The sequence below is a fragment of the Macrotis lagotis genome, chromosome X (assembly GCF_037893015.1).
Source record: "Macrotis lagotis isolate mMagLag1 chromosome X, bilby.v1.9.chrom.fasta, whole genome shotgun sequence".
Classification (NCBI taxonomy): domain Eukaryota; kingdom Metazoa; phylum Chordata; class Mammalia; order Peramelemorphia; family Peramelidae; genus Macrotis; species Macrotis lagotis.
In genome coordinates, this window is record NC_133666.1 from 634115201 (window position 1) to 634135765 (window position 20565).

Consider the following 20565-nt stretch of genomic DNA (forward strand, 5'->3'; position numbering starts at 1 on the left):
AGCTACTACTTTTTCAGATGATTTGGGAGAGGGGCTGTTGGCCTTCCTCATACTCTGTTACACCTGTTCTTATTTTTAGCCTGGCAGTCAGCAGCCAGTTTCCTACATTTCCAGTACAGGACAGAGGCCAGTTTTTGTTTGTTTGGGGTTTTTTTGGTGTGTGTGTGGGGGGGCGTTTCTCTTGTGGCACCACTTGTCTGTCTTAATATCTTCTAGTTGAACTGATTGCAGTATCAGGGCATTCCAAGTGAGCTGAATTCCCTGCCAGGTGCTAAAGCACTGGAGAAATATGAACTTAAAATATAAATAATGCCCAAGAGTAAGGAAGAATGGGGCTTCTCGTCTGGCATTGGTTTTTTACCTTTCATGTGCAACACATTTGTGTACATAGAAATCTTACAAGGGGCTCTTCAATTTGCCAGTGTGTTTGGCCCTGAGTTGTTCATATTTCCTGTAGAGGAAGTGGAATAACACCTTGCAGTGAACCGGGGAAATGCTTAATTTTTATGCCTGCCACTAGGGTGTTCCCTTGGGAAACTAAGGTCCAGTGTTGCCAAGCCAAAAGGGAAAATAGCAGCATAGCTGCTTCATGTCTGTCTTGACAGGGACTTTTCTTTTTTCTTTTGGGAATTTAGGATGGAGGTTCTCTGGATCAAGTATTGAAAGAAGCCAAGAGAATTCCTGAAGAAATCCTGGGGAAGGTTAGCATTGCGGTAAGTGTTTTCCTCTTTTTGGGTTTTTGCAAATGGAATCTGACTTTTTTTAGACTTTAGGAACTACTGATTCCCGTGGTGGGGGTGGGGCAGTTAGGTTTTTAAACCCTGTATTTATATGCTTTAAGTTTCTCTCCATTAGTAGCATTCGCTCTTTTAAAAAAAAAAAATTTATTTTGGGTTTTTTTTTAATTCGCTCTTAAGTAGTAATAACTTGCATTAAATATCTGTTCTCACTTTAATTCTTTCCATCTGGCAAAAATTTAAAAACAACTTGAATCTTTTTTATATATTTGTGTGATGGATAAGTAAGATCATTGGCCTCAGTATTTGGAGGCCTTACTTCTTACTCTAGCTTTCTCTGGGTCTTGGGCAAGTCATTGACATTTTTGACCTTTAGTATCTATATCTATAGAACAAAGCTATTAAGGTGGATTGCTTGTAAGATCCCTACTGGCTTTCTGATTTGTTGTTTAAAACACCAGATGGTACCTATAGACACTCATTGCCACTGTCCTCTGCCTTAGCATGGAATCCCTGAATTTTTTGTGGTAAACTACCTTATTCCTCTCTCGATGCTCTGTGATCAGTGGAATAGGAGGCAATGATGTTAGAGAAGGTTGTATGTGTGTATGACAGGGAAGTGTTTATATGGTGACATTGGTTGGTGGAATAGGAGAGTTTGGTAAATGAGGAAATCCTACAAACCAGTCAGTGAAGAAAAGGCATCTTTGGTAGCTTGTAGTATTTCAAAACTAATATGCTTCTTGCTACTTCTTCCATCCCTGTTTCTTCTCTCCAACCTCAATTACCAGAAAAGCCTTTTATTGGGGGGGGGGGGGGCAGCAGAGATGAAAGAGCTCAGGCTTTATTTCCTGCCTTGCAAGATTTTAGAGTAACAAGAATCCTTAGACTAATCTAAGGATTAAGGGAAAAGATGCACAAAACCTATTAATCCTTTCAGAACTCAGTAGTATATTGTACTCTCTTTGAATTTTCTGAATACCATGATTTTGCTTAGTATAACTGATAAAGCTGAACCAGTAGATAATGCTTTTCAGTAATATCACTTTTTGCAATCAATCTTGATTGACCTGAATTACAAAGGGTGTAATGAGGATTTTGGCTGCTTTTCTAATGATCCTTCAAGTTCAAGTATTTGCTGACTACCTTCCATGTGCAATTTGGAAAAATAGATAATTATGACACAGTTACTATCTTTAAGGAGTTTGAAATTAGTACTCTTACTTGATAGAGAAATGGCATTTTCTCATTAGAAAATTGTTCACAAGGCTTCATCTGCAACACATACCTTAAAGGTAACTTCTGGGGCGGCTAGGTGGCGTAGTGGGGGTGGCTAGGTGGATAAAGCACCGGCCCTGGAGTCAGGAGTACCTGGGTTCAAATCCGGTCTCAGACACTTAATAATTACCTAACTGTGTGGCCTTAGGCAAGCCACTTAACCCCATTTGCCTTGCAAAAAAAAAACACCTAAAAAAAAGGTAACTTCTGACTATTCCATCTCTCATTCAATATTACATACTTTGCAGGGAGAATTTAGGCAATGTGCGTTGGGGAGTGACAGGGAGGATGCAGAATTGGGCAAAAGGCAGGCAGAGTCCCAGGGACAAAATCATCCTGCATCTAGCTTTCCCTTTATGGATGATCTTACTTGACTGTTATTGTGGTTCAGCATCAAGCCTTGTCATTTTGACTTATCACATCACTGGAGTGAAAGATGCTGTTCTTTTGAGCTTTGGCTGAGAGAGTTAGGCCATTCCTTTTCTGGGATGTTCCAACTGAGAGTTCACCTGGAGAAGACTATTGGTATGGTGGGCTTGAGCAGAATGTCCTGCCTCTCTGACAGGGGCCTCTATGTTCATCTCTGGTGCCTCCCTTGTCAGAGAAGAGGCAGGAGTGGAGAGTTGGGGGTTAAGCCAGAAGATCATGTCTCTGCTGCTTAGGATTGTATTACTTCATGCAGGGCTCTCCTCATCTGTAAAATGGGGCAGCTGGGCCTGATCATCTGAAGGGTTGAGTAGAGCCAGAGCCATGACAGGACAAGAAAGCCTGGTTTGAATTCACGTCTACCCTGGAGAGCACCTTCAGATTGTAAATGGCAGATGCATTGCCTTTGTGCATCATGGAGGGAGCTTCACATTGAGACTACTGTGGCAGCTAGGTGGTACAGTGGATAAAGCCCCAACCTGGAGTCAGGAAGAGCTGAATTCAAATTCGGTTACATTTCCTAGTTTGTGTGACCTTGGGCAAGTCACCTAACCCCATTGTCTTGCCAAAAAAAAAGTCTGCTGTACCCTAGCCTAATCTCCCTGTCCCTCTCCTCAAAACAGTGCAGCAGTCTAATTTACCAGGCCTAGCAGCACTAGACTTGCACTCCATAAACATGTGGTTTGGATATACATATGTTACTCTTATTAAGTCTGCCCTTCCCTCTGTGTTTCCTAGGTTCTTAGGGGCTTGGCTTATCTAAGAGAGAAACACCAGATTATGCACAGAGGTAAGATGGGAAGGAACAACCCTCTTTGGGACTTGTCCACAGGCTCCATTCAGCAGCTGCTGTTACTAATAGAATGTCTTTGTCTTGATTCACTTTTAGATGTGAAACCTTCTAACATTTTGGTCAACACTCGGGGAGAGATCAAGCTCTGTGACTTTGGAGTGAGCGGGCAGCTCATTGACTCTATGGCAAATTCCTTTGTAGGAACCCGATCCTACATGTCTGTAAGTTTCTTTGGGTTGACGCTTTCAGCAAATAGTTATATTCGACCATCTGTTGTGTGTCAGAAACTATCTTCATTACCAGAAAAACTACAAAGTTTAGAGAAACTTGGTCCATGCCCTTGTGGAACTTACAGTCTGTTATGAAATAGGAAGCCATAGGATTATAGATTTGGAGAGATTAGTTACAAACCCAAATTAACTATGAAACGTAAGTGCAATGAGGAAGTATAAACAGAAAGATCCAAGGGAGAAATTTGTTACTGATGGGAGATCAGGAATGAGTTCACAGAGGAAGTGGCATTTGAATTGGATTTAATAATGATAGCTCATGTTTACATAGCACTAGGAAATTAATCAGGGCAAGGAGAAGACATTGTGGATATTAGGAACATCCTGAGGAAAAGTGTAAGTTATATATTGGTGACAGTGAGTAGTCTGGCTTTTTTGGAGCATAATTTAAGCCAGACTTGAATGCTAAGCAAAGACATTTGCTCAGTGGTTGGTCAGGGAGCAGGGAAGTAGCTTTACCAGATAGGAATAAATATTGATTTAGCCTTAAATAGGAATCTTCCTAATTTGATCCTTTGTATCTTCTTTTTTATTGAATATTTTTGGACAAAACATTAATTGTTTTCTCCAGCTTTTTTTTGTAATTCCTTTTTTTTTTTTTTGAGGTTTTGTTCTTTTTTAATATAATTTTGAATTTCTTCCTTTTCTTACTAATATGTCCATCTGTATTTAAATACCTCCCTAGTCTCTTGTTTATAAAGATCAAATTGATCCTGGCATTTGTGATTTCTTTTTGCTATAAGGTCACTTGGGTGAACTAGTTTGGTGATACAGGCCTGTACAAGTGGATTTGCTGCTAATTTTAATAATCTTCCTCCTTAGAACCTTATATAGAGAGCCATTTTGGTCAATTGTTCAAAGATTGTCAGGCTACCATATCTACTCTATGAGAATTCTGTAATAGAGACAAGCACCATCCTGCCTGCTCTCCTTATTTATGCCCTACCTGGGTAGTATTTTACATAGTAAAGTGTCAGAATCTCACTGTTCTTTCATTTCATTTCAACAAATATTCATTAACTCTCCAGAATTCCAAGCACTCTGTTAGGCATTAAGAAACCACAGATGATAAGACACAATCTGGGCCCATATGGAGATTACTATCCTGTATGGAAGCATTTTCTACGTGTTTTGCAGAATGTAACATGATATTCCAATTTTACTGGAACCTAGGATCAGGGGAGTACCAAGAAGGAAGAGTTTATGAAGAAGGTGGCATTTGAGCTGGATCCTTTTTGAAGGATGGGCAGGATGTCACTTGGTGGTTTGAGTAGTAGGCAAGTAATTGGATTTAATAAAGACTTAGGCAAAGTCACAGAGGAGGGAGAGGGCAGGCTGCGTTTCAGGAATGTAAACAGTTTAAATGTTGATTATCTAATGAGGAAAGGGAAGAGTTGAACTTGGAAAAATACCTAGGTGCCTTTACCCTCTGTCTTATCCTTTTGTATTTGTATATAGTGAATTTTCCTGGTTATATAAATTCTGGAGGGGGAAGAAGGGAACTTGCTTTTCTTTGAATCTGCCATCCCTGGGAACATAAAGGATTCTAAGCCTTGGAAGGGGTTCTAATTGATAGGGAATTGAAATTTGTCTATCACAATGTGTCAATGAGAATTAACCCATAGATAGTAGAGGTTTGGAAGTGAGGGAAGGAAGAATTGCTTTATTTCTTCCATTTTGGTCTTTAATATTGGAAAATGGACATGTGGTTTGGAATAGGATTGATGCTAATTTATCTGCTTAGTGATACTTAAAGGAAATACAATGCTGGAGCTTTTTTCTGGAAAAAAAAAAGAACCTTTCTTGCCACCTGATAGTGATATTTTCTATCCACTGAAGCATTTTGTCTTTTTCTCAATTAACAGCCAGAACGATTACAAGGCACCCACTACTCAGTCCAGTCAGATATCTGGAGCATGGGTCTGTCCCTAGTAGAGCTGTCCATTGGAAGATACCCGATTCCCCCACCAGACTCCAAGGAACTAGAAGCGATATTTGGACGTCCCGTGGTTGATGGGGCAGAGGGAGAACCTCACAGCATCTCACCCCGACCACGACCCCCAGGACGCCCCATCAGTGGTATGGTCTGGATCTTCAACCTTGCAAAGGGCAGTAGAAAATCTTGGAAATAGCTCTTTCAGACAGTCAACATTCAGTAACTGATATTAAAAGCAATCTGCTTACTGAAGGGGTAAAAAGAGTAAATAGAGCTTGCCCTTATATTTATTGCAAGATAAAGACACACAGAGATAGCTGTAATTCACCTGTCAGTGCGTTATGAAGATTAAAAGCGTAGTCTGTTGAGGGAGTGCCTTTATTTATGAAAGTGAGGAGGTGGGGATCAAGAAAGGTTTCATGAAGGCAATGGTGTGAGATGGGCTTTACATTGATGAGTAGCATTTCATCCTGTTGGAAAAGAACAGGGAGAAATTCCACAGTGATGTTGGGGTCAGATAGTACTCTAGATTGACTTCTATGTAGAACAAAGAGAGCAACTGGCTTGATTAAGTCAGGTGGTCCCAGTTTGTAGAGAAACTTGAGGATCTGGCAGAGGCGTCTGAACTCTGTTTGACAAGCAATAGAGAACCGCTTGGAAGAATGAATTGAGGTAGGAAAAGAGGAAAAATGCAAAGACATGGCTTGAGATTATAGATTTGGTGCTTAAAGGGACCTTAGAGGCCATTGAGTCCCACCCTCTTGTTTTAGAGATGAGGAAATAGTATCAAAGAGAGGTTAAATACCTTGTCCAGCATCTGAGACTGGGTTGGAGTACAGGTCTCCTTGACCACAAACCTGTTGCTTTTCCCTATGACATGTAGGATCTGTACTAAGGCCTTGGGAAGAAGGGTTGTCACAGAGGTGGAATTGGATTTGATTGATTAAGTATAAGAGGTGAGGGGAAGAATCACAATTTTTAAGTCAGAGTATGGAAATTTAGATAATAAGGTTAATGTGAGGTACTACTTATACATATAGAGAAAGATGTCTCATAGTATTTGGAGGTAAATGTTTGAAACTCAGTGAAGAGATCTTGTATCCTGGACCCCACCCAAATAGGGCAGCACTGACATCTTACTGTTTCTGCATAGTGTTTGTTCCTATCCTTAAACTTCTTTGGTCAGTAGTTGAAAGTTAGATGCAGCAATAGATTTCAGGATTCAGGGTAGGAAAAACTGGTAGCTTCCCCAAGCAGGAATTTTCAGCTTGACATGAAACTTCTTGGGAAGTCAGCCAAATCACTCCCCACCCAGTTGTGCTTTGTCTAAATATGTCTTTTGGCCCCAATATAGTTTACACCTGCTGGAAAGACCAGAAAACTGTCTTTTTAGCCAAATCATTTTTAAATAGCCCCCAAAAGGAAAACTGCTAAGGAAAGTGGGTTAACAATCCATGAGGTGTTGTTATAATAATTTGTTTCTGTAGCATCTTAAGATTTACCAGGAACTTTCTGTACAGTTGATTCTGTAAGATAGAGAAAATGGTGTTAGGCCGACTTTATGCTTGAAAACACTGAGATGACAAGAAAAGCAGAATTGTCCAGGAGCCATATACACAGCCAGTACATGAGAGATGAACCTGATTTCCTTGTGAGACTTGGGAAATCATCCTCACTGATTCATTGTTATGCCTTTATTTGAATACAAATGACTTTTGGAAGTAAAATTAAAATGATAAGGATATTTAGTGCTCTCTAAGGAGTAAGAAAAGGACAAGTTGAAAACACACAAAACTAGGTTTATATCCTAGAAACATTCTGGGTCTTTTGCCTTAACCACCAAGCAGCTCATTGCCCACCACTTGCAGTCAATGCACTAAAATAGCTTTTGACCTTAGCACAAGACTTTTCTTATTCTCTAGTCAGTAGGATACTAAGTGACTTGCTTATTTAAATTGAAAGAGAGAGAGAGAGAGAGAGAGAGAGAGAGAGAGAGTGTCTATGTGCATTCACACATTTATACAGAAGAGTGTTGAAGCAGAAAGTAAAAAGAGCATTAAATTTAGAGACTTCTCTAAATTTGAATCTCAACTCTACTTCTTCCTTCCTAACCTTTGGCAAAATCCAGTCTCTTATCTGGGCTTCACTTTCTTCAACTATAAAAGAATCTCCAAAATCTTGCAACAAAAGCCCAGAATGAAATTACAGCAGTGTCACAACCAGTTAAAAAGCCAAAGGATCTTTCTTATTTAGATCTGTTTGAGTTAAGTGGGTGGAAAGTTAAACTTGTTATGTTAGGCCTATCCTTGCTATCAAAATTGGGTGTGAACAACTATAACCTTCCCTCTGTTTATAGGACCTCACTCTTTGCTCCATTCTGCCTATCTCACAAGCAACTATTTATCTTCTCTGCAGGTCATGGGATAGATAGTCGACCTGCCATGGCCATCTTTGAACTATTGGACTATATTGTTAATGAGGTTTGTATGCTCACTGAAATTACCTTACTTCATCTGAACCAAATTTATCTTGCTAAGGTATCTGGTCAATTGCAAATAAATAGTGAACTAACCTTTATTTTAATGTAGTTTTATTGAGATAGAAAATAATGTATTCATTACTACTAAACTGGCACAAAGCTTTGCACAAAGGTGCATATTTACACGCCTAAGGTAAGAATTTCTTTAGTAGTTTATTTTCTAGGTCACATTTCTAGAAATGATGTGCCATCTGAATTTAGATCATAGAATTTAGGACTGGAAGGTCCCACTCCAAATGAATCTTAGGAACCCATCTTTTTTATAGATCACTCCAATAAAGCAGCTTATCTGAATGTCTTGGAGTCCAGTGTATATGAATTTCTCAATAATTGCTTCTTCCCTAGAAGGATGGTCCTCAGGGAAAGAGGGCCTGAAAATGAAGATTCACCTTCAGCAAGTCTTTGAAAGGGCTAAGAATAGATAAATCCCTCTTCTTGGACCAGTAGAACATCCTTTTTCTGATTTGTCTTGGTTGGATCTTTGTTTTGATTACATGAGAATGACACATGATGCTTAATTGTATCCCAGGACCCTTGTATCCTTGGGTATCTCTCCTATAGCCACTTAGGGCCAAGGACAAGAAAAGGCAATAATAGTGCAGTTGTGTAGCACTGGGCTTGGCTTAAGGTTGGTTACATGAAGCAAGGTGGTGGATAGTTTAGGAAGCAGATGACAACAGAAGAGGGTGGAGCTGCCATGACATATATTTTCCTGCCTCTGGTAGTGGCACCAGCACTAAGAGTGCACCCCTCAGATCCACTGCTACCTCCACAGTTCTAGGACCAGTGCCCTTTCTCTTGAATGGGCAGAGATTGTGGTCCCAGAACTTGGAGATCAGAGAGGACAAAACGTTATGGTTGATAAGTGAGCCTAGGGTAAACCATCATGCTGATTTCTCCATTTGCTTCCCACACCAACACTTGACCTTGTACCATCGAAGCTTATATTTGTACTACTTTGTACACCTGCCAAGCATTCTGGGATCTCCCGGTTGATAGAACGTATTAACCCTTTTTTCCATCTAGGCATATAGCTTAAGAGCAAAAAGCTTAAGTGATATTCCAAGGAGAGAAGACCTATAAAGCTCTAGTGACATGGTTTATGATCTCTTTAAAATGAGTAGAAAATTATAAAGCAGTGTACAAATGTTGTTATTGCTAAACTCTTCCTTAAAGGAGGAGACTGGCATATATTACATGTTCATTGGGTGCAACCCTCCCTTTGGAAGGCTGTTGCGAGGGGAGAGCAGTTACTTAAACCACGAAGGAAGGATGATGGCCTCTTTCCTCATAGTAAATGGCTCAAGGGTGGGAACCAAAGGAAAATACGTGAAGATGCAAGCTCAAATGTGATCTAGTTACATACTGTGTACTTTATTGCCACTCCTCTGTCCTTTTCTGAGATATTGCTAAAGTTTTACTGCGACTGATGCAAACTGATCTGTGTTCTTCCTCAGCCTCCACCTAAGCTGCCGAATGGTGTTTTTACACAAGATTTCCAGGAGTTTGTAAATAAATGGTAAGCTCCACAAATCCATTTCATCAGCATAATTTCTTTATTCCAGAATGTCAGCCTGGAGGGTAAGGCAGGCATGCTGTCTGTCCCCTGTCATCTGCTTACACTTCTTATCATTGACCCAGAGAGGCTATACCTGCTAGTCCTAACTCCTGTTTGAAGTTAGGGATTTGGTAGGATGCCTAGGTCTCTCTTCCCACAGTTGCTTGAGTCCCAATCACTTAATACTTTAACCAAAGATTGAGGCCTAGAGAGTTCATACTTTTAATCCTTAGCTATCATCTTCACCTTAGAGATCTCTGATTTTCTATTTTTAGCAAAGCTATTTGTTAAGGAATCTAGATGACAATTGAACTTATCCTGAAACATGTTTCTAAAGAGGACCTTTCTAAGAAGATTTTTTAAGTTACAAGATTTTTTGGTCCTCTTTTAGGTTTAGAGCATAATTAGAGTTTCTTTGTCTAGCTTATAGTTGTTGACTTTACTATAACCTTATTTATTCATTTGTTTATATTTTTTTTGTGGGGAAATGCCTTTGGGGATCAAGGAATGATCATAATTCTTGATTATTCAGTCAGAAGAAAAGATTGACTTTATTTTTTTTTTAGGTGTGGTTTTTTTTTTTTTTTTTTGTAAGGCAGATGGAGTTAAGTGGCTTGCCCAAGGCCACACCGCCTAGGTAATTATTAAGTGTTTGAGGCCAAATTTGAACTCAGGTACTCCTGAATCCAGGGCTGGTGCTCTATCCACTGCTCCACCTAGCCACCCCTGCCTTTATTTTTTAATGTAGCCTTGCAAATAATTCAGACCCTTAAAAACCTATACTTATTTTGAGAACTCAACATAGTTTAACATCAAAAAAAAAAAATCTTTAATTGATCTGAGCGATTGGGCCAGTAGCTATCAGACATCTTGTAGTTTGAATTTCAGCCAGTTTCATTTGCTCTGTTGCTAAAAGGTGGGAAAGACAGATTAATCTGATTATTTTCAGTTAGGCAACTTTGAGGATAAAAATTTTACAATTAGACAAATTATATTTTACTGTTGTTCTTTCTCTTGGCAGCTATTTGGAGTATGTAGTCAGTTCTGCTTTTAGGGTAAAGCTTTCATTTTGTAACTGTGATACCCCATTTTGAAAGGAGAATTTTCATTAAAAATGTAGCTGAGGTTCTTAACTAAAGTTCCTGTCAGGACACTGGGTGGGAATTTCCCTCCCTTCTCCCCTCCCTCTCCCCCCTTCCGGGTTCACTTCCTGTTTTTAGACCCTAGCCCTTCCCTGCCTTCAGGGGGTCCTGCCCTCCCAACCCTGTAACATGCTGGGGCCCCCTCACCCAAACAGCAGTTCTACACAGCTGCTGCAGAACAGGTTTTGTTCTTCGAGGTCAGGTTTCCTGATAGACTAAATTCTAGGATAGCACAGCTAAGTTGAAAGTAGGTTTGGAAAGTTAACTGACCAGTCTTTTTTTTTCTCTCTCTCTCTCTCTTTATTTCTTTCCTACCAGCTTAATTAAAAACCCAGCCGAGAGAGCAGATCTGAAGATGTTGATGGTAGGTATCTGATTCAGGTTGAGGAGGAGGAATGGCAACTTCAGAGCCTTAGGATTGGAATACTTCATGTGCGTGGCATCTCGCCATTAGGTTCTGAGCCCCATCCTGGGTTGATTCTCCCAGAGCAGGAGAGATCCAAGAGAAGGCAAGCTCTGCCTTCTGACAGAAGACTTGATTGCATAGAAACCATAGGCCTGGGCAGACTCTTCACCCTTTTTCTAACCACCAAGGCAAGCATAATTCAGGCTAATTCCTTAGAATTTGACTTTAAAGCCAAGACCTGACTTTGAGATTGCCCTTGTTCTGGAGGATGACTTCTGGATTAGTTGAGGAATTCACACAGTATTTCTTCTTCTGGAATAATCAAGCTGTTGGTCAGTGATATCATTTTGATTCCTGGCAACATTTTCAAATGTATTTTTAAATGGACATAGTTTGTGAATAACTCTCAAGGGAAGCTCACTAAGAGCCAAGTGGAGTTATTCAAGAACAGGTCATGACAAACTAACTTCCAAAGAATCTGCTGATCTGGTCAACCATAGGTGGGAGTTATGAAGAGGCTACCTCAGTCCAGTATAAGGACAACATATAAAATTATAGCTGTCCAAAAGTCAATGCACCTCAGGAGTCTTTGGTTTCCCTTGTCACTGGAGAGCTTCAAGTTGAGGCTGGAATTCCAGAGATTCTTCTGATATGGATTGGACAAGCTGCCCTCTGAAATGCCAGGGTTCTGTTATTTAAGATCTCACAGCCAAGAAGGACCCTGAGCCCAAGTCTTCAGACTCTAAACCATTCTCATCTTTTCACCTCCCCTCAGGTTCTCCCTTTAAGCATTTTATAAAGTCAAGCTATCAAAAGCTTGCTCAGGGAGGTAAAGGTGTTCTTTGCCTTCCATTCCCCTTTTTGTCTCCCCCTACAGAGGAGTTGGTTGGGGTCCAGTTAGTAGAATCAGTCTGTCCAGGCATTGGAGGCCTGATCCCTTTGATCAGCCTTGGCCTATGTTCTTGATAGCTGGTCTTCCCTCAATAGCACCTCTGTAGTATAAAGAGGTTTAGCTCCCCATCTTCCCATCAACCTGGGAAGCTCGTCCTTGTGGGGTTGGTGACTAAAGTTCCTTGTATGAGGTGTCACCCATCTGTGCCACTGAGTCCAGCTTCTTTTCATTTCTGTTCCTGGCCAAATCCTGCCTCTTTTATAGCATGATAAAACGAAAGAACAGCAGCTGAGTCAAGAGACCCAGGTGTTACCCACTCACTGTGACAACTGACATTGTGAGGTCAAGTCATTGGTCCTTAGTCTGTCCATCTAGGAAATGAAAAGAATATTCTTTTTTTACAATTTTAAGAATTTTTTTCCTCTGGTATTGCAAATAGGGGGTTTGAGGAGACCCTCAGTGCCCTAGTTGACTTTTTAAAGACTTAAATGACTAATGAATTCTAATCTGTATCAGGTGAGGGAGTTTGCACTCCAAGAATTCCTTTTATTGATAATCAGTCTGATAAAGAGACAAAGACAAAGAGATAGTTTAACCCCCCTGGGCCAAAGACTTAATAGATTTATTAATGTCTTTCATTTGTTCTTTCAGAATCACACTTTTATCAAACGGTCAGAAGTGGAAGAAGTGGATTTTGCAGGCTGGTTATGTAAAACTCTGAGGTTAAACCAGCCCAGCACCCCCACACGCACTGCCATGTGATGGTGAAGCAGGCTCTCCTGTGTCCATCGTCTGTCTCCCTGTCCATCACTGTTTTCTACCCTTTGGGCTAAAGACAATCTCCTCCCCAGTTCTTCCTCCTTCCCCCTTCCCCACTCCCCATCTCCCTTTCCCACTCGGACCCTGACTTGGACAACACCATCTTGAAAAATGTCACCCCTTATGAACAAGCCAAAACCAGCTTGCTTTATTTTGTTAATTCTCCTGCACGCCTACTCCAGTCCAGTGCAGCTCTTTCTCTGATATTTGGGAATTGTGGTGCTCCTGTTGTTCACTTAGGGTTTTTTTAAAAAGGAAAAAAAGGAGGCAGGGGAATCAAATTGTGCACATCATTCTTGTCCCCCTCCATTGTCCTTTTTTAATTCCCAGTTTGAGGGACTTACAGAAGTCCAACCCAAGAAGTAGACGGAGCCTGAGTGGTAAAGCTAAGCTGAAAGAGAGGAAGGGTGGAATTCATATATCGATTTACCTCTTTAAAAAAGGAACAAATCTCCTTGTAAATCCTGGGTATTAGCTTGTTGAACAGACCAAAGAAAGGGCGTTGCCTGTTGGTTTTCAGTGGTCACCTAGTCCCATGTTTCTGTACTACATTATAGTGATTTTGATCATATTAGAAGGTCATGTCAGAATCAATGGAATTTGAGTTAGCCGAAGCAACAGAACCCTTTCCCCTCCCCTTCCCCCAAATCCTCTCTGCTCATTTAGGGCTTGGCAGCAAGGGTTTTTCCAGAAGATCACCACTAATTTACACAGGTTGATATTAAGAGGACTGCTTCTCACCACCCCTGTTCCTTTAGGGAAAAAATTTTTGACTTATTCTCCTTTTAAATGAGTTTATATTCAGCTTCCCAAAGGGGAAGTGTCAGTGTGATTTTAACTCAACCTCTTGGGGCAGCTAGGTGGTGCAGTGGATATAGCACCAGCCCTGGAGTCAGGAGTACCTGAGTTCAAATGCAGCCTCAGACACTTAATAATCACATAGCTGTGTGGCCTTGGCCAAGCCACTTAACCTGCAAAAACCTAAAAAAACTCATCCTCTACGGTAAATAAAAATGTGTCCAGATTTTTAGCACCTATTCAGGAGTAGGTCTGGCTATTTGACCTTTCCCAGCCCACCCTGACCCTGCTTTTCTTGCACAGGTCATACATAAAGACCTCAAATCAGATAGACTTTAGATCTGTTGTAACTTGGGACCCAGAAGTCTTCTTTATCTGGACCAGACTGGTTTTATCTGTTCATAGTTAACATTTTAAAAATCATACTTAGAGTGCCAGAAATGTGATGCCTGGCTTTACCAATGCAGTGAAATGCAGAGTTTTGAATGAATAAGTGATCACTCCCCTTTCTGAGATAGGAGACCAGCTTCTTCAATCCTGAATCACCACTGGGGCAGCTTGTTTGGCTGATAGTTGGTAAGGAAGCTGTGAACTTTTAGGGGTGTTTTCTGGGCTTTGATTCTTTCCTGAAGATACTGAGGTCTAAGAGAATTGTTCATTTCTTTCTAATATAAACCAATGTTAATCTGCCTGTGTAAAGTTGCATGCAAGTAGCTGTAATACAATACTTGTCATGATCCAGGCGATCCAGATTTGTGTGACGAAAGAGAAGTGAATAATGATATTCCCAAGAATCCCTCTCCCCCCCTTTTTTTGGAATGATTGGAAATCATGCTGTACGCAGATCAGTTGAAGGAACTTTGGAAATGAAAAAGAAAAAAGATGTGGGGAAGGAGGAGATCCCAGTGGGAAAACAGCTCAAAGTGGATGAATTTTGCAAAAAAACCAAAAACATTTAAATTTGATACAAGAAAAGAATTTGTTACAGAGCTACCCAAAAATGGAATGAACTGCTTCAGGAGGTAATGAGTTCCACATCCCTAAAGATCTTTAACCAAAAGCTGCATAATTATGTTATACATGTTGTGGAGGGAATTCCTTTCAATTGTGGGTTGGACCAGATAACACCCAAGATTTTTACAATTCTGTAATTCTATGATTTTTACTCTTTCCCCCTCCCATACCCCGTTAGAGCTCAGTTCTTTTACTAGTCCTTCTATGTGACCCCTGATTCCAGAGAGTAGATTTCCCTAAAGTGATGTCAGGCTTTAAACTACTAAGCACACTGATTTTGCCTACATACTTTTGGGGTTCTCCTTGGAAAACCAGCTTGACATTCCCTTCTTGACACTTTCCCAAGTACTGCTCCCTTACCCCATCCTCTCCAGTAAACAAAAGAGAGGCTACTTTTGTTCTTATTATAATTTTGACAAATAACTAGAACGCTTATTCTGGTTTTTGTTCTTCAGGGAGTGAGGCATATTCAGTGTTGCAGGTTTTAAAAACAAACCTCTCCCAAGGTCTCGAGCTGCTGTTGTGTAGGTAACCAAGGCCCCTTAGGAGTATCCCTCAGAGGAGAGGCCCGATGTCTGTAGGACTTGTCTGTGCATTAAGACATCCTTGAGTTTCTTAGCCATGTCTTTTTTTAAGGGCATGAGCTTTTTTTCTCCCCAGTAGAAAGTTGGAGAATTAATATTAAGAGCTAGTTGAGCCTGGAATCTGAATAGTAGCCTGTTCAGGCATCCCAGGAGAAGCAGTATGGCATGGTGGAAAGAAGGTCAAGGGGCAAGAAGGTGGCATAGTAGGTAGGCATGGGTCCTGGACTCAGGAGGACCAGAGTTCAAATTTCACCTTAGACGCTTAGGAGTTCTGTGATCCCTGGCAAATCTCTTTGCCTCAAAGGGAATTGGCTTGAGTTAGAATTCAGGCTCACTTACCATGGTGAACTGAAGTTATTCTAAATCTTAGTTCTCTGAGAGGGAAGTGGAGTTGGGCATTGCATAAATTCTGAATGAATTGGGAATCAGGAAGAACAGCTCCAACATCTGCATCTGACCCTTGGCTGTTGATTAGGTCTTCATGCTTTACTGCTTGTCATGCTTAGAATTACAGCAGTGGAAATGGCAGAACCTCCCCATGCCTTGCAGTCTACTGGAGCAGACTTTATTCTGGGGAGGAGGGAGAGTGGCCTGAGGTCTCAAGATTTGGTTCTTCAGTTGATTTGGATCTGATTTAAAACCTGAAGTACTGACTTGGCCAGGCAGGAGCTGTAAGTTGTCACTGGAGCCCTGGGGAGAAGGAGTACAGGGAGACCAGCTGGATACCACAGACTTAGCATGCAGTAAGGTGTGTATTTTATGGCAGCAGAATGATTATTACTCTTCTCCCCCCTTCCCCTTTGGTGCCTCAGTTTCCTCATCTGTAAAATGGGGATAATAATACTTGCACTACCTACCTCACAGGGTTGTTGTGGGGAAAGTGCTTTGTAAAACTTAAAGCACTATAGAAATGTGAGTTATTATTCTTGACCCCCCCCATCCCCTCATAAAAATCCCCCAACTTTATGTCTTATTCTGCAACTCCTAATTCTGTTAGATCGGTCAGAAATGGAGGGGCTTTCAGTGGGGATTAGTTGCTACTGGCCTATGGCTGTTTTGAGGTCCAAGAAGAGGCATGGACTGTCCATTAACAGGTTGACAAAGTGTGATAACTGAACAAAGGGGTACCCTTTTTGGCCTTCTTATCCCCATCATGCTGCTGATTTTGTGATTCATATATGCTGGTGTGTGTGTGTGGTTTTTTTTAAGAAAATTATAATGGATTGTGCTTTTGTTTGTTTAGTTTGCAATAATTCTAGCCCAGAGAACCTGTAACTTTGCCCAGGAATTTTAGGTAGGCTGCAGTGCTAGCTCAGATTTTGTAAAACCTGTGAGATCTTCTGTCTTACCTGCAGACCTGAATTTATAATGGCTTCTTTCCCATCTTGAAGTTACTTCTGCCTTCCCAGACCCCAAGGACAGCATTGCAGCTCTTTTGGTATTAAAGACCTGAGGAGATCTCACCCCAGGTGCTCAAATCTGATGGACATTTAAAAAATGGTTAGCTTGGGGGGAGGGGAGGAGGAAAGGGAACTGTTAATCCCCTTAATTTGAGGGTTCTTGACCTTAGACTTTTCTGGGCTTCCAGATTGAATATCTTGTACAAAAATGGGGTGGAAAGAAGTATTTCTAAATTATGAATGAATTTGTGCAATTGTGTGATTGAAATGACTACTGTTGTCTAGGGTTGTATGGGTTTAGACACACCTGGGAATTCTGAAACTCAGTTGTGAATATTTTATTTTAAAAATTGGGTCGGAAACTCCAATCCTAAAACTTTTATCTTGGAGTTGGTTCCACCCCACCCTCCAGTTGTTGCTATTTTTTGTGCTTGGTTTTGAAGGGGAAGGAGAAAGTGTATCAAACATTTTGTTGGTGCAAATTTTTTTTTAAGTCGATATTTTCATCATAAATAAATGGCACTTTACATGATCTCAGATTGTTTTCTTTTTAAGTTCCAAATGAATGGATAGCAAGATCTGTCCCTGGTCTCATTTTCCACCATTTTTCCTTCGTTTTTAATGTTGCTTGTGTCCATGAACTGTGAAAGAATTACATGGTTTAATTAAAACACCATAAACCTCAGCTTTCTCCTGGCCTATTGACAGCAGCCTGTCAAGTTAGCATGAAGGGTACAGTAATTAGCATGTTATTAGATGTATTTTCAGTTTATATCTTTTAAAGAATATGAGTGCTAATACTGTTGGTATTCATAACTCACATCCTCAGTTTCTTCATCTGTGAAAGGGTGGACCTTCCAACTCTTAATATTTGTATTTTGAGGGGTGGCTAGGTGGCATAGTGGATAGAGTACCAGCCTTGGAGTCAGGAGTACCTGGGTTCAAATCCAGTCTCTGACACTTAATAATTACCTAGCTGTGTGGCCTTAGGCAAGCCACTTAACCCCATTTGTCTTGCAAAAACCTAAAAAAAAAATGTATTTTGAAAGCTTGCTTTGGAATTGCAATAACAGCCTCCCTTTGAAATTTTTAAAGCATTTTCCTTACCCTGTGAGAGAGGGAGTACATTCTTATTTTAAGTTGGGGAAACTGAGGATGAGGTGAAGTGATTAGGCCAGCATTCTACAGTTAGTAAACTGAAAAATGGATTCGAACTCAAGTGGTGGTGGTGGGTTTTTTTACTTAAATCCAGGGTTCTTTGCCCTGCAATGAATTCCCTTACTTCAAATGTTATTATTTAAGATGATTATAGATGGCAGAGATAAAAGGAATTTGGGTGTCATTTAATTTAATGCCCTTGTGTTAAGAGATGAGGAAACAGCCCCAGAAAGGGAAGGAAACCCACCAAGTTACACTGGCAGTGAATGGCAGAAACCTGGGTCCTTACACTCCCAAATTCACAATTCTTTGCACTATAGTACCTACTATGTCTCCCTCTTGTCTAGCTGAATTCTTTTCTCTGAATTGGCTGAACATAAGATTGTCAAGAAAACTCTAGGGTGGGGCAGGGAAAAAAAAGGTCAGCAAGATCGGTGGGATGTTTTGAGGTTTTTAGATAGAAATCTGTTTCTGCGAGTTGTCAGAGTTGATCACAGCATGGAAGCTGCTCTAGTCTGCTCCTTTCCCTCCAAAGAAGGTAGGGAGAATCAGTAACTGAGGAGTTCCAGATCGGTAAGTAAAAGCCCCTTGGAACGAGGACCCGGAATCCAGGAGGTGGCCAGGCCACTGGGGGCCAACCTAGTTTGGAAGCACAGGGTGAAGCTCACCAGGGTCGGGAGCATGGGGAGACCCGGACTGAAAATGGAGCTAAAATTTCTTAAGAGTTGAAAAGAAGTACCTCTGTCATTGTACAGATGGGGAAACCGAGGTAGAGAGGAAATGATTTACCCACAGTTGTAGTCACTTGTTCAGATCAAAGTTCTTTGTTTCCTGCCCCCACCCTCCCAGTCCACGGTCCCTGGAGAGAATTCTGACCGAAGGAGATCATTGTGGTTGGGAGAAGGCCTGGGCTGGGGGTGGGGGGAGAAAGACTGGGAGAGGCAGAGGAAGGGAGGAAGAGAAGAGGGGGTGGTGGAGAGGAGAGAGCAGAGACTGGTGTCCTGGGGGAAGGATGGACACTTCAGACAGGTGACTGGCTCAAGGACTTGTGCAGGAATTGTAAGGAGCCTGCGGTGTGCTCTGTGGGTCGCCCCACCGAAAGCCTGCTCTGCAGGCAGGGACGTGACCAGGAATCTTGAGCCCAAATTTAATCAGGTTCCTGGGAAAGCTGTGGCAGGCTTTCCCAGAAGCCTGGCTAGTGGGGTGGGGGAGGGCCCCGGAGGAAGGGAGCAGCGCAGCGGCGTGGGTCAAAGTGAAACCAAGCCTCCACTCACGCAACCGAGACCTCTGGGCCTGCTAGGGAGAGGCCGGCTCAGCCTTGCTGGAGGTCTGGAAAGAGGATCAGAGGCCTCAGAACCCGAGGAAACCTCACCGGCCCTCTAAGCCAGCCTGGGGCTGCTCACCCCTCCGACCAAGGAGCTCAGGTTCAGCAGAGAAATGACTTGTGCAAGGGCACACATCCAACCAGGGCCCCGGGCTGTGGCTTAGAGTCGCCCAAGGCAGCAGATGCGTGCCTTGAGCAAACCCTAGCCCTTTGCTGAGGCCAAGGCTCCTAGGGGAGGAAACGTCACTGAGGTTTTGTTAGGGGAGTAGGAGAGTGACACTGGTGATGATCTGGCCTTGATTGAAGGGCTCGTGGGTGCCTAACTTGAACAGCAGGCCAGGTGGGTGGAAGGTGCTAGGGCGAAGCTTCCAGTTCTGCAATTGTAAATCCCCAGGGCAGCAGGGTTGGGCCCAGGGGGGCAGAGGGAGGCGCCCTGGGCCCAACAGCATGCTCGGGGAGACCAGAGTCCCAAGGGTGGGGACTGACTTCCAGATCAGAAGAACAGTAGCCGTGTAATTCTGTTTAGACCGGGAATAGCCTTGGAGATCACCCCCTTCATTTTTCATTTTACAAATATGAAAACAGGCCCCGAGAGAAGTGGCTTGTCCAAGGTCACTCCGATAATAAATAATGAAGATGACAGAAGAACCCAAATTCCTTGACTCAAATTTCAATGTGCTGTCACATGGAATGTGACACTCTGAGAAACTGAATCGGAATCAGAATTAGGAAAGGGTCCTTAGAATACAGAATGTTTGAGGTGGGAAGGACTTTAAAAGGACATTATCCTAAACAGATCCACAGAGGGAAAGTGATTTGCCTAAAACTACAGGGAAAAATTACAGAGGAAGATAGCTGGCTTAGTGGATAGGGCACGGGGTCTGGAGGCAAGGAGACCTGAATTTAAGTTTGGCTTTTAGATATGTGCTAGCCATGAGACCCTGGGCAAGTCACTTTATCTCTGTTTGCTTTAATCCACTGAAGAAAGAAATGAGAAACTACTCCAATATTTTGCCAAGAAAACCCCAAACAGAATCACAAAGAGTCAGGTCTAAACAATTTGAACAACTGGGAAATTAAGGCATCACCCCTTATTTAGGCTTGGGGTGATAAAACAATCAGGTCTTTGGGGCTAATAAAGAAGTGAAGACAGTTCAAAACAACTGGTTTAGAAGTCATTTCTCCTTTGTGAATGTGTTGTCCTTCCTTTGGTTAAATTTTCTTCTTAATTAAAGTGTATTTAGACTATCAACAAATAATAGCATTTATATAACACTTTAGATTTTTCAAAGTTCTGCATGATATCTCATTTTGTTTGATATATACAAATGCTTAGTACACTTCTACTCAGTTCTGTTTAACTTCCCTTGACCTGTAACCAGGTACCTTGAAAAAATTGAGCTGAGATCCTGGGAAACACTCATACTCTGAGATTATGGAGCAAAAAGATTAATTTAGCATTAAACTAAGA

The 20565-nt window shown here is 41.6% G+C and overlaps 1 protein-coding gene across 1 annotated transcript in view; it reads left to right on the forward strand.

Annotated features, from left to right (window-relative positions):
• The window catches only part of MAP2K2 (mitogen-activated protein kinase kinase 2), a 31873-nt gene extending 14729 nt beyond the window's left edge, over window positions 1–17144 (forward strand). Inside the window, exons 4-11 of the mRNA XM_074204030.1 lie at window positions 636–713; window positions 3180–3231; window positions 3331–3455; window positions 5390–5603; window positions 7876–7940; window positions 9457–9518; window positions 11018–11063; window positions 12649–17144. Coding sequence (XP_074060131.1) covers window positions 636–713; window positions 3180–3231; window positions 3331–3455; window positions 5390–5603; window positions 7876–7940; window positions 9457–9518; window positions 11018–11063; window positions 12649–12759 — 753 coding nt within the window. The 3' untranslated portion in view covers window positions 12760–17144. The remainder of the gene's footprint in view (window positions 1–635; window positions 714–3179; window positions 3232–3330; window positions 3456–5389; window positions 5604–7875; window positions 7941–9456; window positions 9519–11017; window positions 11064–12648) is intronic.
• Window positions 17145–20565: the final 3421 nt, after the last annotated feature.